The sequence below is a fragment of the Pleurodeles waltl genome, chromosome 4_2 (genome assembly GCF_031143425.1).
Source record: "Pleurodeles waltl isolate 20211129_DDA chromosome 4_2, aPleWal1.hap1.20221129, whole genome shotgun sequence".
Classification (NCBI taxonomy): domain Eukaryota; kingdom Metazoa; phylum Chordata; class Amphibia; order Caudata; family Salamandridae; genus Pleurodeles; species Pleurodeles waltl.
The window spans coordinates 386,759,645-386,775,825 of record NC_090443.1 but is presented as its reverse complement, the minus strand read 5'-3'; the positions used below and the strand labels follow the sequence as shown (position 1 = coordinate 386,775,825).

Genomic DNA, 16,181 nt, shown 5'->3' with positions numbered 1-16,181 from the left:
CCTTCCCCAACCAGATGTAGTGTCAGGTGTGTCACTTATGGGATAGGGTGGCCACATGGGAGAGGCGGAGATCAGAGGTCTCTGTTCCCCTTCAGAATCCGGACAACACATCAATCTTTTGGAGCTGCGGGTGATCAGGCTTTCATTGAAAGCATTCTTTCCCTCTCTAAGTGGGAAAGTGATGCAAGTGTTCACAGACAACACTACTGCCTTGTGGTACTGCAACAAGCAGGGAGAGTGAGGGTCGTGGACTCTCAAGAGGCTCTGCTCCTCTGGACGTGGTTGGAACATCAGGGCATAATCCTGGTGGTTCAACATCTGGTGAGCTCTCTGAACGCCAGAGAAGACAAACTCAGCTGTCGATGCATAGTCGATCACGAATGGCGTCTCCATCTGGAGTTGGTGGAGTGCCTGTTTCAGCAGTTGGGAGAGGCTTGGTTAGATCTGTTTGCCTCCTCAGAGAACATGCAGTGCTACTGAGTGTAGCTACGGACACTCTGATCAGACTGCCCCTTCGGGAGGATGTTCTGTTGCAGCAGCAGGGGACGGTTCTCCACCCGAACATGTCTAGTCTTTCCCTTCTTGCGTGGAGATTGAGTGGCGGCAGTTGACAGCTTTTGACCTTCCACCCGAAGTCTGTGATATTTTTCTGGTAGTCAGGTGTCCCTCCACCAAAAATGGTATACACCTGTCATTGGCATAAATGTGTAGCATGGTGTACCAACAAGTCTGTTGATCCCCTTTCTGCACCTTTCTCTCTGAGGTTCTCTTGTTCATTCTTGCTTTGGCCCATCAGAGCTCTGCTTTCGTCACTCTTAAAGATTACTTATCAGCCATTCAAGCCTTTCTCAGGTTTCCAGACAAACCTTTCGGATTTAAGTCTCCCATTGTTGGAAGGTTCCTCAAAGGACTTACCTATTTGTTTCCTCTAACCCAGTTCATTATGCCACAGTGGGACTTGAACCTGGTCCTAACTTAGCTTATGTGTGTCCCTTTTAAGCAACTGCACAATTGCCCCCTGTGGCTCCCAGCAATGAAGACTGCTTTTCTTATTGCCATCACCTCTGCTCACAGAATAAGTGAGCTTCAAGCTCTTTCTTCTATGCCACAATTTTTGTCTGTCCACCCTGACAAAGTGGTGCTCCATACAAGGGCCTCCTTCCTAAGGTTGTTACGTGTTTTCACATAGGCCAATCAATCACTGTGCCTACTTTTTACGCACCCCAACATTCCTCTCATGAAGAGGAGAGACTCCACCGTCTGGATCCAAAGAGTGTTGGCTTTTTACCTCAATCGTACGAAAGATAACCGAATGGATGATCCAACTCTTTGTTGGATATGTGGGTGCGAAGAAAGGGAGGGCGGTGCAGAAGCGTACCATCTTACGATGGGTACTGCTCTGCATCAAAATGTGCTAAGCTGTGGCAAAAAAAACAACCCCCTGAGGGCTTGTGTGCTCACTCCACAAGAACAACAGGTGCTAGCACAGCGTTTGCACACGGAGTTCCTGCCCTGGATATCTGTCAGGCAGCTAAATGGGCACACTTTGACTAAAAATTACTACCTGGGCAGTCAGATCTTCAGAGATGGCTTTGTTGGCGGTTCGGTCCTGCAGGACTTTCTAGTATGATCTTGATTCGTAGCCCACCGCTGAGGAGGGTACTGCTTGGGTATCTATTCTAAGGTAAGGAATCTGCAACTAGGAGTCTCTATCAGATGAATAAGTTACTTACGTTTTGTAACGATTTTATCTGGTAGAGACATTCTAGTTGCAGATTCCTTACCGAACCGCCCATCCTCCCCTCACTGTGAACTGATTTCTAGGTACTGGGATTCCATTTTAGGGTCCTAGTTCTGGTGCACCATTCTCAGTGTTCTTCATGGCTCCGCACTACTGGTGTGGAAAGTCGTGAAAAGAAACTGACCTCAGCACTCTTGGGTGGCGCCTATGCACGACCGCAACATCATTGTTGCAACCACGACTCACACGGAGTCGACCAACGCCACCTAATGGCGCTGAGGGTATTGCTTAAAGAAAAATCTCCAGTTCTAGTCTGACACCAGGGAGAAATTCTAAAATAAGGAGTCTGCGACTAGAATATGTCTCTAGCAGATAAATTGTTACCAAAGGTAAGTAACTTGTTCTTCCGAGAAGCCTTCAGGTAGCTGGGAAACTCGTAGTGAACAGTGTCCTGCACATGTATTTAAATTGGCTTCCCTGTTCACTTACTATGTCTAAGAATCAACAGACATAGCAGGGGTATATGTGCTCATGTACACATGCCCTCAAATGTGTCAGGATACACCATCCCTTAGGGTTGGCTTATACCTGACACATGCACTGGTAGGGGAACAGGTTGTGTTTTCAATTTTGACCTGCACCAGCACAAGTATTCTGCAGTGGCAGCACTGTGTGTGTTTGGTGAGGGGTCCCTGGAGGTGGCACAACTGGTGCTGTAGCCCTTTGGGACTTTCCTTAGTTCCCCACGCCCTAGGTACCATTTACTCGGGGCTTACAGTTGGCGCTAAAGAGTGTGCCGGTTGTGCAAAATAACTGTGCAATTTTAGGAAAGAGCTTTGGCACTTGGGACCTGGTTAGCAGGGACCCAGTGCACTAACAGTCTAAATTACCTCGGGTACCAGGCAAAAAGTGGGGAGCTAACCATGCCAAAAAGAGGGCTTTCCTACATTGGGGTATTGGGTATGTGGGTATGCAATGTGTGTGTGTTTCTCCTGGTCCTTCTGTAGGAGATGGGTCTCAAGAAGCATATGATGTCCAGGCTGGATTCTCGAAGAGTCTGCAGATGGCACCCCGTTTGTTAGGTGAGTTCAGTCCCTGTGTGTTAAGTGAGACTATCTGTCATCTTTTCGTCAGAAATAAAGGCCTGCGTGAGCTTAGAGCCTATATTAAGCATGAACGCTTAAATGCAGTGAACACTGTCCCGCCCTCTCCCTCAGAACGAAAATTGTGTGACAACCCAAAACAAGGGACTAAACAATAAACAAGGCAAAACAAACCATGAAATAAGCAGATCTGGGAGAAGGCAATTATCCCACTCCATGGGCAGGTGTGCTAGCGGGATATCTGTCCTCTGCATCAGAGGACAGGGGGCAAGGAAACCCCCTTCCCCGGCGAGGCCAGCTGTCCTTCGTCTATAGGATCCGCTGGCCTACAGAGTCCACGTCAGTTTGTAGTTCAGATCTTTTGGCATTCACATCTGAGTGCAGATCAACATGTCCCTTGGTGAGGTATTGTTGCAGTTCATCACCGAATTCAACCTTAAAATCTTAGATGCTGTCCAGCAGGTCGGACTTGGTGACATGTCTTAGTGGGGCTAGACTCAGCACTCGTAGAAGTCAGAGGTTTTAACTGGGGTTTGTCCAGGTAGGAAAGGATGCCACCTTGAGAGGACAATGTCGTCTTGGGATTCATGAGGAGTGCCTCTCCACTGTGTACGAAACACCACCAGCCTCCAGGGGGGGTTCCAGATGTTCAGAGTAATCACCAGACCCCAGTAGGTGACCTGCCCAGTGTATGTCGCAGTCCTCCCACTCCTTCATGATCACTAGAAAGGGACTTTCACATATGGGCTTGCACCCTTAAGGCTACAGCAGCGATGTTACCACACACAGGTGTGGCCCTTCTTACCAAGCTGGTGTGTCTATGATTAGCGTTCTAATGTGCACCATGGTAGGGGTCCCCTGCTGCCAGATTAGACCCCCAGAGTCCAGCACTGTAAAAGTACATAGGGGGCTCTCAAGCACAGGCTCCTCCTTGTTGTTCCTGTGAGCACGCAGTGCCCCTTTTTAAGATGCCATTGCCAACTCCTATTGGTCGACCTCACCAAGATTTTCAGGGTATTCAAGCAATAGCGTCCAGCCTCTTCACACTGCACCCTCTGTGTGCTTCTGTGGTAGATTCTCCCAACCTCTGCAAGCAGCCTGTCTAAGTGCGTCCAATGGCCTGGCGCTCCGAATGTTGTGGGCCAAGGGTTGCCACAGGCCCCCCAAGCAACTTTCAGTCGCCCATGTCCCTTTCCTCTGCTAGGGGACATGGAAGTGGCCTATGAATAGCTAACCTATGGGAGCAACAGTGGATGTGTCCCCCATCAGCCATCTTGGCCACTCCTGTCTTACTGCTATTTTAAGGACTCCTGAGACTCCCACCTAGATGACCAGGGAATGATTCAAGCATACGAATCTATGAAAGATACTAACACTAATAAATGCAAGTAACCATTTTCATCTGTACTAAGCTGTTGCATTTTCAGATGCTAGTAAATATAAGTAGCAAAAGCTGAGAAAAGCAAATAACACTGCAGTACAAATTCTTAGGTAGGCAGACATTTTTTTTTTTTTTAAAAGGGGGGTGGGGGGTTCGCCATTCTAAAACTATCTATTTCATTGGCTGCGTACCACAATATATCACTGAAGATGATATTCCGTTTTGAAGGCAGAATTAATGTCAATTTCGGAATAAACTGCATTTTATTTTGCAAAAGCTCCTCCCATTAATAAAATCTGGATGCCAGTTTTGATATTAGTTTAATACGTTTTAAATTCTAGCTGAAAGAATCCTAAAAAGCAGTTGAATTTCAAACCTTTGTATGTGTTTAGTGGAGGTGAGGCCAAACTGGAGCTTTAATGCATTTCTTGTGTTGTGTACTAACGATAGACGTTTGAGGGGAAATTAATTATATATGCCCGGTATGTGAGTGTCCATCCTTGCTTTCCAGGGTATATTGGCGTGGTCAACAGAAGTCAGAAAGACATTGATGGCAGGAAAGACATCAAGGCGGCCCTTGCAGCCGAGAGGAAATTCTTCCTCTCTCACCCAGGTTACAGACATCTCGCTGACCGTATGGGAACACCTCACCTACAGAAGACACTCAACCAGGTAGGGATTCTTCAAAACAAATCCCACCCTTTTCATACCATCTCCCAGCCCTTCTTCTGTTGCACGTCAGGGATGCGGTCACTCTAATGACCGTTGATGTTCTTCAGTAGAGGGAAAGCGCGAAAGTCAGGCTTATTGATTAATTAAATTACACTTTTAGGAACTTCCTTACCTCTCTCCATCAACTTGCTTAGAGACCTTGACTATAAATAGGGCCATTTGTGTTCAGAACATCGTGAGCAAGGCAATATAAAGTTCACCACTTGACTGTAGACACCACCAGTTTGTCCCAGCTACTTGATTCTTAATCCTGCTTAAATTGAAGAGTTTTAAGAGCTGCATAAGGGCCTAAAACAGCAATTATGCCTTTTTAGTAGACAACAAAAGAGGACAACTATGTACCATATTTTCTGCTAATGGTTACAGCTAGGTAGTTAAAGTCCGTAGGATAACCTTCATTGAAACAAAACATTTAACTGGGGCGGTACCTCCTCTGTGAGATAACACTGATTTTAGCAGAGAGAGTAATGTTAAGTCAATCCGTTTTGTTTAGGAACTGGCATTATTTTAAAACCAAAAAGCATATTTGCGCAATCATTTTTGACAATTGTAATTTTAAAATACTCCACCTTTTAGATCGAAATCCGTGACGTATTAACTCTGGTATATATTTAGAAATACTCTCTGATTTTTATGGAGAAATCTCTGGTTCACTTAACTACTTTCTGTTTTATTCCGAGCTGACTGCACATTTGCTGTTAGTACTCCTCCGTAATGGGGGTTAAAGACATGGGCTGGCTTGGCAGACCCCGTGGTGTTTCTTTCACTAAACAGTGCACTCATAAATGGTAAAATGGGAGAATAATTGGGTGGCGGCATTACATTACGAAAGCTGGCAGTTACAAGCGAGTGAGTTGCGGTCTGTTATGGACCTGGATTCCCATATCTGTTTTCGTTTTAATTGCTATGCATCAGATAGGTGCATTTAGTATCTGTGTAGTGTTTTTCTACCATTTAGAAAGTACTGAGGTAAGAGAGGGCTTAATGTTCAAACTCTGGAGGAACCCTAGTCTCTGGGTGTTCCAGAAAAGGCATCTGCTATCCTCACATCCCTGTTTGTTTTTCAGCAATTGACCAATCACATTCGGGATACACTACCGGCGGTGCGCAGCAAACTGCAAAGCCAGCTGCTGTCCCTGGAGAAGGAGGTGGAGGAATACAAAAACTTCCGTCCCGATGATCCCACCCGAAAAACCAAAGCACTCCTACAGTATGAGCAATGCTAACCCAAGTTATAAGAGGGAGAGGGTCGGGTATATGGTGTGGGAGTCTTGGTGGGGTGGGCGGTTCTTAAAGAAACAATAAGGTACTGGCATGGCCCCTGCCGTTACCAGTTCCCACAAACACACCTCTTGTTTATGCAACTGAATAATGGTCTTGCTCTTTCGTTCCTCTTCTTTTACTCACCAGAATGGTCCAACAGTTCGGTGTGGATTTTGAAAAGCGAATAGAAGGCTCCGGCGATCAGGTCGACACTGTTGAGCTGTCAGGCGGTGCGAGAATTAACCGGATCTTCCACGAGCGGTTCCCCTTTGAGCTTGTGAAGGTAAATCCGCATTCGCATCTACTGGGAGTGTGCTTGATGCTGGTCCTCCTGGATCCAGGGGTGTAGGAGACAATACATTTCTGGGGGGACAGGGACAGCCTTGGGGACTTTCAATCAACCCTATACAAATCGCTCGTTGTTTACGAACTGCAGGCTCCGATAAATATACACAATCATATATATTGGAAGTGAAATAGGGCGAAAGGAAGAAGGCATGTTTTCACAGTCTGAAAGTATCTTTTATTGTTATTTACATTCACAAAGTAATTAGCTCAAATGTGAAAATAACATGTTGATTAACCTTGCATCTTCATGCACCAAGCAAATAAAGGTAGGAGGGTAAAAAGGAAGAACATACCCTTTGCGCCCCACACCCATCATGCCCTTCGCCTCATGCCAATTGGAACCGCACTGAAGAGATCAAAAGCGATAAGGTGCAACAGTTGTAAACTGTGCTCGGAAACCATAGTTCTAATAACACTTCTACTCCTTTGTGTGATCTTGGAAAGCTCAGCTCCACATCAGTCATAACTAGAAGCATTTCAACTGAAGAAGCTCTTGGAGTTACAGCCTATATAAACGTGGATTCTCTAATCTCTGTATAAACTGCAGTCACTAATTTCTTTAGAAACAGCTGTTTGTGATGCACCAAGTCACTGCGTGTAAAGAAAAGACATTCACTGATTATAAAGAAAAGACATCAGAAAATGAATATGATAGGGTTATTACAGTCGAGTTCTGACATTACAATGCCTTCTGCCAGAGCTAGCAGCCAAGGTAAAAGGCAGATCAGGTCACAGAGCATAATTAATGCAGCTGTTTAAAGCAAAGAATGGAATGTTGCTTTTCTTTCTTCTGCTGTACTTTAATAGCTTGGAATGACAGAAGCTATGCACTAGGGTTTTAAGTGGTTTGTGGGAAAGTTGGTGGTGTGAACATGTATTATATGGGCTAAAATACCGCCTGTGTTAGTAAGGATATTGCAAGTCATCTTAAAGTTCATACCTTATAAACAAGCATTGGCATAGCCAATAGGTCTCACCTATGTATTTCTATTGCCTTTGCCAATGTGTTTTAGCCATGCTGTACACTAGTAAGACTACTATTCAGCATGGCTCAAAGTTAATGGCATAAAGGAGAATGATGTCTCATCGACTTGTGTGGCGTATTGTCATGGAGTATATAGAGTGTCTTTGATTGGAGCAGTAAACTAACTTTAAAGGAACAGGGGTCCCTTGAATAAAATGCAACACCACTCCCATAAACAATGATACTAAAGTAGTATACAAATTGAATGTTTTATGCATTTATTCAATCAAAATATAAAAGATCAAATGTAGTGGGAAAATATCAACAGGGGAAATCGAGAAAGACTGGTATTCGGTCATTACACAAGTTATCTGGATGACCCAATGTCACCAATTACAAGAAAAATTTAAAAAGTAACCTATATAGTACAGTGGTTTGGCGGAGGCTGGCCTGGTTTGTAGTGGGTACCTATGGTACTTACACCTTATACCACGTCCATTTATCCCTTATTAGTGACATAGGCAGTGTCTAGACGCCAGGCTCTCTAGGGGTAGCTGTAGCCAAGGCTTATCTAGGAGACATGCAAAGCTCATGCAGTACCACTGTAGTCACACACTACTCACACACATGAAAGAAAATACTCAAGTGTTACAAAAATAAAGGTACTTTATTTTAGTGACACAAATGCCAAAAATACCATAGAGACCATACTCCCTTAGGAGGTAAGTAATACACCAATTATATACACTAGTATGCAGCAATAGCAATAAAACCTGTTAGAAAACAGTGCAATTAGTGAAAATCACAATGGTTAGAAATGGGCCTAGGGGAAACAAAAACCATATGCTAAGAAAGTTGAATGTGAATGTTGGTTTCCCACCTAGGCAAGTGTGGTGTGTAGAGGGGCGCTGGGAGTATTAGAAAACACCAAAGGTAAGTAATACAACCCACCTCAGAGCCCAGGAAAGCAGAAGTAAATTACAGTAACTTTCCTAGAACACACAAGAACACGAGAAAGAAGATAATGCAAGAACCAGAAGATACTTCAAGACACAAAGGGTGGATTCCTGGACATAAAGACCTGTAGAAGAATGGGACTAAGTCCAAAAAGCACGGAAGAGTCCATGGAGGACAGGAGCCCCTGCTAACCCGAATCAAGGTGCAAAAGAACAACAGTCAGTACTGCACCGAAGAAAATGGATGCGGATTTGTGGTTGGTGCAGATGATATCCCACACCGGATGGATGATTGCAGTCTGGTTTGCATCGCTGGATTCCACCAACAAGCCTTGGCACAGGCAAAGCTCATGGTTAGTGGAAAATGGCACTGCCCGGGACCAGGAGGGACCTGGTGGACTCTACCCAGAGGAGGAGTCAGAGGAGGCTCTCAGCAACTCAGAGAGCCCACATAATACCAGCCAGCGCACACAGGAGTCCCCAGCACAGGGACAAAGGAGTTGCAAAAGGAGGCCCACGCAGCACAAAAACAAAGGATCCCACGCTGCCAGAGAACCACTCAGTAAGCTTGGCATCTCAGGAAGGAGTGCTGGGGGCCGAAGCTACATTGTGCACAAAGAATTTCATAGAAGGATGCCAACAAGTCTTGGCAACTGAAAAACACGTGGTGCACAGGAGTACTGTCTTGCGTGAGAAGGCAAGCTCTTACCTCCACCAAAGTTGGACAGTAGGACGTCAGGACCATCGGGACCACTTCAGTCCACCACCCGTGATGCAGGATCCATGCAACTCGACAGGAGAGGGGACCCGTGCAGATGGTCATTGTTGCAGAGATGTGCCTGCTGAAGCAGGGGAGTGACTCCTTCACTCCAAGGGAGATTCGTTCATTCATCTGGTGCAGACTGAAGACAGGCTGTCCTCTGGGGATGCACGACCGGGAAACAGTTGCATTTGCTGGCAAGAGCTGGAGATACAATGTTGCAAAAGTCATCTTTGTTTCGTTGTTGCAGTTTGTGGAGTTCCTGGAGGGTCCAGATGCAGTTTCTTCGGTGAGAAAGTGAAGTAAAGGATGCAGAGGATTCCTGCTGGAGTCTTGCAATCTGAATCTGAAGAACCTCCCAGAGGAGAGACCCTAAATAGCCCTGAAAGGGGGATTGGTCAGCTAAACAGGTAAGCACCTATCAGGGGACGGCTCTGACACCACCTGCTGGCACTGGCCACTCAGATGCTCCCAGAGTTCGCTGCCAACTTGCAATCCAAGATGGCAAAACTCAGGGACCCTCTGGAGGAGCTCTGAGCAGCACACCTGGGGTGGTGGTCCAGTTTCGTGCCAGAGCAGGGACTGGGGTACCTGAACCTGTGTAGACTGGATTATGTAAGGAGGACACCAAATGTGCCCTTCAAAGCATTTCCAGTGGCCCGGGGAAGGAAGCTACCCCTTCCAAACCTATTTCTAAAGGGAGAGGGTGTAACACCCCTCTCCCAAAGGAAATCCTTTGTTCTGCCTTCCTGGGCTTGAGCTTCTCAACCAACAGGAGAGCAGAAACCTGTCTGAGAGGTGGCAGCAGCTGGGGCTGCCTGGAAAACCTCAGAAGGCTGGAATGGCAATACTGGGGGTCATCTAAGGAGCCCCCAGAGTGCATGAAATCATACGACCAATGCTTGCAAAAGCCTTGGGGTATGATTCCAACATGTTTGATACCAAACATACCTATGTTCGGAGTTACCATTATGTAGCTGGGAATAGGTAGTGACCTATTTCCAGTACACGTGTAAAATGGCATCCCTACACTCCTCAAGTCTGGGGAACTGGTCCTGGAGGTCGTGGGGGCACCTCTGCTAGTGCAGGGGTGCCCTCACACAGGTACTCTGCACCCTGCCCTCAGGGCTGGAGGGTCTGCTATAGGGGTGACTTATAAATGACCTGGTGCAGTGTAACTGGCAGTGAAAGGGTGCATGCACCTTTTCACGCAGGATGCAATGGCAGTTCGGCAGAAGCCTTTGCATGGGCTCCCTATGGGTGGCAAAAGAAACGCTGCAGCCCAAAGGGATCTCCTGAAACCCCAATGCCCTGAATACCTAAGTACCATATACTAGGGACTTATAAGGGGGCACCAGTATGCCAATCTTGGGCAAATACTGGGTTACCAGTATGCAACAACCATAATTTAAGGGAGAGAGCATAACTACTTGGGGTCCTGATTAGTAGGATCCCAGTAGACACACTCAAACACACTGGCAAACAGGCCAAATGTGGGGGTAACCAAGCTAGAAAGAGGCTACTTTCCTACAAGGTTAGCATCCACAATAATGATTTACAACTTTTAGACACCCACTTTTACATGAATGACTCAAATAGTGAATCAAGAAGTCATTAGCTCATAGTACCTATGCTTATGCCAAATTATGTACAATAGCACAAATTCAAGTCAAGGTACTTTGGCCGACGATATTTCGATCCCCTAGACAAGTATCAGGATCATCCTAAGCCTTCGTTAAGCTTGAGTTAAAAGGGTTACAGAGCGCTTGTAACCAAAACGGCGAAGATAAATCTGACACGTCTCATTTGAGTGAGAAGGCAATCAATGGAGATCTGAATCTCTAATCAAGCGCCAATGCCATAAATTAGTAGTAGAGTGGAGTAGTGTCACAGTGTAATAGTGTCAGAGAGTGAAGTGGCAGAGTGTCGTAGAGTGGAAAGTCATAAATAAGAGTGAACTGGAGTAGAGTGAAGTAAAGTAACGTGAACTAGCATAGAGAGAGTTGGTTAGAGTGTTGTTGAGCATAGTACATTGTTGTATAGTGGAGTGGCATAGAGGGTTGTGCAGTGGCATTGAGTAGAGTATCGTAGATTGAAGTGGCATAGAGTGGTGTGGAGTGGTATAGAGTGGAGTAAAGTGGAATGGAGTGGCGTACAGGGAGTTGTGTAGGGAGTTACAGAGTGGAGAAAGTGTTAGAGTTTAATGGAATAGAGTGTCAGAGTCTAGTATCATGGAGTGTAATGTCAGAGTGAAGTGTCCGAGTGGAGTTGGGTGGTCTAGAGTGAAGGGGCATAGAGTACAATGGTGCAAAGTAGATTGGTGTAGAGTGTGGTGGTATAGTGTGCGTTGGTTTTGAGTAAAGTGGTGTAGAGTGCATTGACGAAGACAGCACTGGTTTAGTGTACAGTGCAGTAGTGTGGTGAAGAGTAGAGGGGAGCAGAGTGGAGTGGCACAGCATAAATTGCAGTGGTTCAGAGTGCTGTGTGATAGTGATGCGGTACATGGTAGAGTGGAGTGGTGCAAGGTAGAGTAGACTGGTGTCGAGTGCAGTGGTGGAGTGCAGTGATGCAGAGTAGAGTGGCATAGAGTGTATTGGCATATAGTACATTGGTGTAGAGTGGCATATAGTTGAGTGGTGCAGAGTAGAGAGGAATATAGTTCAGTGGCAGAGTGCAGTGTTGCAGAGTAGAGTGTCATAAAGGGCAGTGGTGTAGAGTAGAGTGGCATAGAATGCATTGGTGTAGAGTGCAGTGATGTAGAGTAATGCAGAGTAGAGAAGAGTGGCTTAGAGTACAGTGGTTCAGAGTAGAATAGAGTTGCATAGAGTGCCGTGGCATAGAGTAGATTGCTGCAGAGTACAGTATAGTGGTGAAGAGTACCACTATACATACATATACATATATATATATGTTGCAGAGTGGAGCATAGTGATGTAGAGTGCAGTAGCATAGAGTTGTGCAGAGCAGATTGGAGTGGCACAGGGTACACTGGAGTGGTGCAGGGTAGATTAGACTGGCATAGCATAGAGTGGAGTTGCGTAGATTGCAGTGGCATAGAGGAGATGATTTCAAAGTAGAGTGAAGTGCCTACAGTGGAGTGGTGTAGAGTAGATTAGAGTGCAGTGGTGCAGAAAAGAGTGCAGTGAGACAGAGTACAGTGGCATTGAATGCAGTGGTGCAGAGTAGAGTGGCATAGAGTGCAGTCGCCTAGAGTGCTGTGGTGCAGAGTACAGTGGCATTGAAAACAGTGGAATAGAGTGCTGTGGTGCAGAGTAGATTTGCATAGAGTGCAGTGGCATAGAGTGCATTGGTTTTGAGTAAAGTGGTGAAGAGTGCAGGGGTGTAGTGTACAATGGTTAGAGTAGAATAGAATAGATTGCAGTGCCGTAGTGTAGAGTGCTGCAGAGTAGAGTGGTACAGCATAGATTGCAGTGGCGTTGAGTAGCACAGAGTGGAGAAAAGTGGTGTATGGTGCAGTGGCATAGGGTAGATTTTTTCAGAGTACAGTGAAGGAAAGATAGAGAAAAGATAATATACTTCAATATGCAGAAGTATGTAACGATAACAACAACATAAATAATAACGCTAGACATAACGGCCCAAAATGAAATATGGCTTCTCCCTGTTAGCCACGCTATAATCAAGCCCTTCATTACCTAGATAACAAAACGTTAAACATAAATGTTAGAAAAATATACCCTTCTAATAGCTAAATTGTTGTGTGAAAAGGTAAAATCTGGGCCCAATCTCGACTTCACTGTTTCACCAACTGGTGTGATCTTAGGCAAATACAAATATTGTGTTTCACAGAGTCTCCTTTCTAGCCTGCAGGCATCAGGGTGAGTGGGACTCTGTTTCCTCTTTAGATCTTCCTCATTGTCTTGCAGCTCCTCTTGAAGGCATCCTGCAGTGCTCCTCTTCAAGGCGACAGGTGATGAAGACAGTAATCATCCAAAACTCTTTTCTCCTCCTCGTGCCCTTTGTTCTTATGAGCACCCTTAATGCCCACAGCTGTGAACAGGACAAACAATAGAGCAGAGGGCACAGGGGGCCTCCTGACTCACCTTCATTCTGTTACCATCCGATTGGAGGATGGTCGGTACAGGGCTGTTATAAGTAGCACTTTTGTGCGCTAATGGCGCTCTGAATAATTGATGTGAAAGGGGAAATTATTTTGTCCCCGTGTCCCCCACCCTCCAAAATCTGGGGGGGATACATCCCTGCGTCCCCCACACTTCCTACACCCATGCCTGGATCTAAATGTAGATATTGAATAAAGGCTAAGCTATACGTCTGTGTGTAACGTCAAAATTAGGGTGAAGGGCAGGTGGGTGTTAGTCATCCACTGTGGACATAGAAGACTTCCCTGCTAATTCTGGCTTTTCCACTTGAAAGCATTGTTCTCTATTGTTAATAGTTATCTTCCAGTGGCAGTTCCTTTACCTACTTGAAAATATACTAAATTCCCGTAATAAACCTTGCAGTTGTGTCCGTCCAGCGTGCAGTGTGTTTTTTTTATTTTTTATCTGAAACAGTCGATCTTGTGTAGCGCCTGTGCTGATTAATTATCGCTCAGAGAACAAGAATTTGCTGTGTGTAGCACATTAACCGGAATCTGACATTAAACGACGCAACCATGTGCCATTCATTGATAACTATGGAAGTCCAACCGATGCAACATCTTATTTGAAATGATGAATCCAATAATTTATTTTCTTAGAAGTGCAACATTACTATGTGAATTAACTCCAAGCCCACTCATTTACACCATTCCAACCCCACATGGCATGTTTTGGCAAGACTGTAAATGTTTGTGTACAGGACTGCTGATTTGAAGTTGGGGAGTAATAAATGCGTTCATTTGTTTACTGCTGTGATCAGGGCCCAACAGTAGTCGAAAGGTAATAGTGGAAGAATTGAAAAGAGTTCAGACACTGCAGCAAAAACATTTCCAGAGAATTGAGGTGTCCTTCAGTAAAGGTCTCCTTAGGAGGTGAAGCCATGTGCCTTTTGTTTTACGGGTTTGGGGAGTATCTCATTCAGCATTACCAGTCCCACTTTGCACTGCCAGCATCTGGCTGAAGAATTCTAGAAAAATCATAATATAGTTATGAAGGAGAGTGTTCAGAAAACTCCAGCAGCAGCACCACTAGGTTTGTTTTTGGAGCGCCGGTGATTTGTGTTTATTCTGAGCGTAGCCCTTTGAAAGCCATTATGACTAATAAATGTCATAAAATGCCTAGGAATGGCTATAAACCCTGGAAGTGAATGGGATCACTGCTCCAAAATTAAGAATCTGGTGCACAAAGAACCCTCTTCATGAATACCACTGTGGCATAGTTAAGCATTATTAATAGGGTACGAGCAAAGGGTACACGCAGGGGGACCGCTTCTACCCACTTTCTTCACAGGGCTGGTGCCGTCTACCCTGCCAAGAGTTTAGGCCACACAGAAATATGCTAAACTTGTCCCTCTGAAATTTTCAGACACTGAGACACATTCAGCAGCGCCTGCACCTTGTCTGCTTTCCTTCTGAGCAGCAACGTAGGTTGCCGGGGTTTATCAGATTTCACTTGAGCCCATAACAAAGGCTGAAGTTAAGGGACCATCAGGCCTCCTTTTGTTGGAGTATCCTGGCTTGGACCTAAATGCAGTGGAGGATAAATAAAGGCACACAACTTCTCTTCACAGGTACCTAAGAAATGTATGCTGTTGACTTTGTTCAAACCCTCTATTTATTTAAGAGATATGCATGCTCTGTAAGAATGTCAGATGTGTTGGATTGCACCAGTATTTACAGAAATATCAATTTCAGTACCCCTATTTTTTTTTTCTTTTATAGCACTACAGCGCTACTTATCTCAATGGAGGGTGTCGGAGCACTTTATTATCACACGTACATATTGTACATTGTCAATAAATCATGTGACAATCAATGTACAAGATGTTACAAAAGACAGTGAGGGGGTTGCAAGGTGTAGTAGCCACATGTCCTTCATAGCTCACCACAGTGTGGTAGGATTACGATCTCTGTGTTAAACGTAGTGACCCACTAATATAAAATATATATATCTGTTATAAGTGCATTACATAATGTGCTTTGCAGGAGACATATTAAACCTGTATACTACTTTTATTTAAAAGTGGGATTAGACAAAAATAGTGTTGGGTGGAACTCCGAGTTTTATTCGCGGAGCTACCTGCAAACTCCGCAAGATTCCCCAGAGTTCTGCGAGCAGCAGAATTCAGTATGTCACACTGATTTTTAGAACCGGGACCTTGTCCCATGCTGTACAATCAGTGCAAACAGCGCACCATGAGATGTGCCAGAGGGCGCTACTTTCTGCTGCTCAAATTGACTTTCTACTTGAGCTGCAGCTTTCACAATGCAAGCAACAGCTTTCTGAACGTCAGCGGTAGCAACCTGCCACGGCTGCCCTCGTTGAGAAATCACACCAGGAGGCGATTTAGTGCTCGAATTTTCATGCTCGCCAACTTAACGTTGGCAAGCTTAGTGTGAGAACAAAACTCTGCAAACTCTTCTGTAGGAGCGTTGTTTACTGCCCACCCCTAGACAAAGCACAGATCTCTCCAGCAAAATCCTGTCCTCCAGAATTATCTTACCCTTATTATACCCTGAGATGTAGTTGGCACACAAAGATCTCTGCAGCAGGTACCTTAACAATATAAGATATTTTAAAATGGAGACTTTGCAACCAACTAAGCAGAACAGATTTACTGCCTTGTTTCTCCTTATTGCCAATTTATTTCTAGCAGAGTTGTTTAAAAATAATATATATATAAAAGTTGAGGCCAAGATTTTGCATCGTGGGTGTCTCACTTTTTTGGTACAACCCCAAAGCAAAATCTAATTTGTTAAATATTGTAATGCGCTCAAATGTACTCATGATAGATTTACTAAACATAAGTGTG

At 45.0% G+C, this 16,181-nt stretch overlaps 1 protein-coding gene across 4 annotated transcripts in view; it reads left to right on the top strand.

Annotated features, from left to right (window-relative positions):
- Positions 1–16,181, top strand: part of DNM2 (dynamin 2) — a 658,491-nt gene that overhangs the window by 251,337 nt on the left and 390,973 nt on the right. For all 4 annotated transcript variants that reach the window (XM_069231533.1, XM_069231530.1, XM_069231531.1 and 1 more), the window contains exons 6-8: positions 4,737–4,897; positions 6,025–6,167; positions 6,368–6,503. In XM_069231533.1, the coding sequence (XP_069087634.1) occupies positions 4,737–4,897; positions 6,025–6,167; positions 6,368–6,503 (440 nt within the window). The remainder of the gene's footprint in view (positions 1–4,736; positions 4,898–6,024; positions 6,168–6,367; positions 6,504–16,181) is intronic.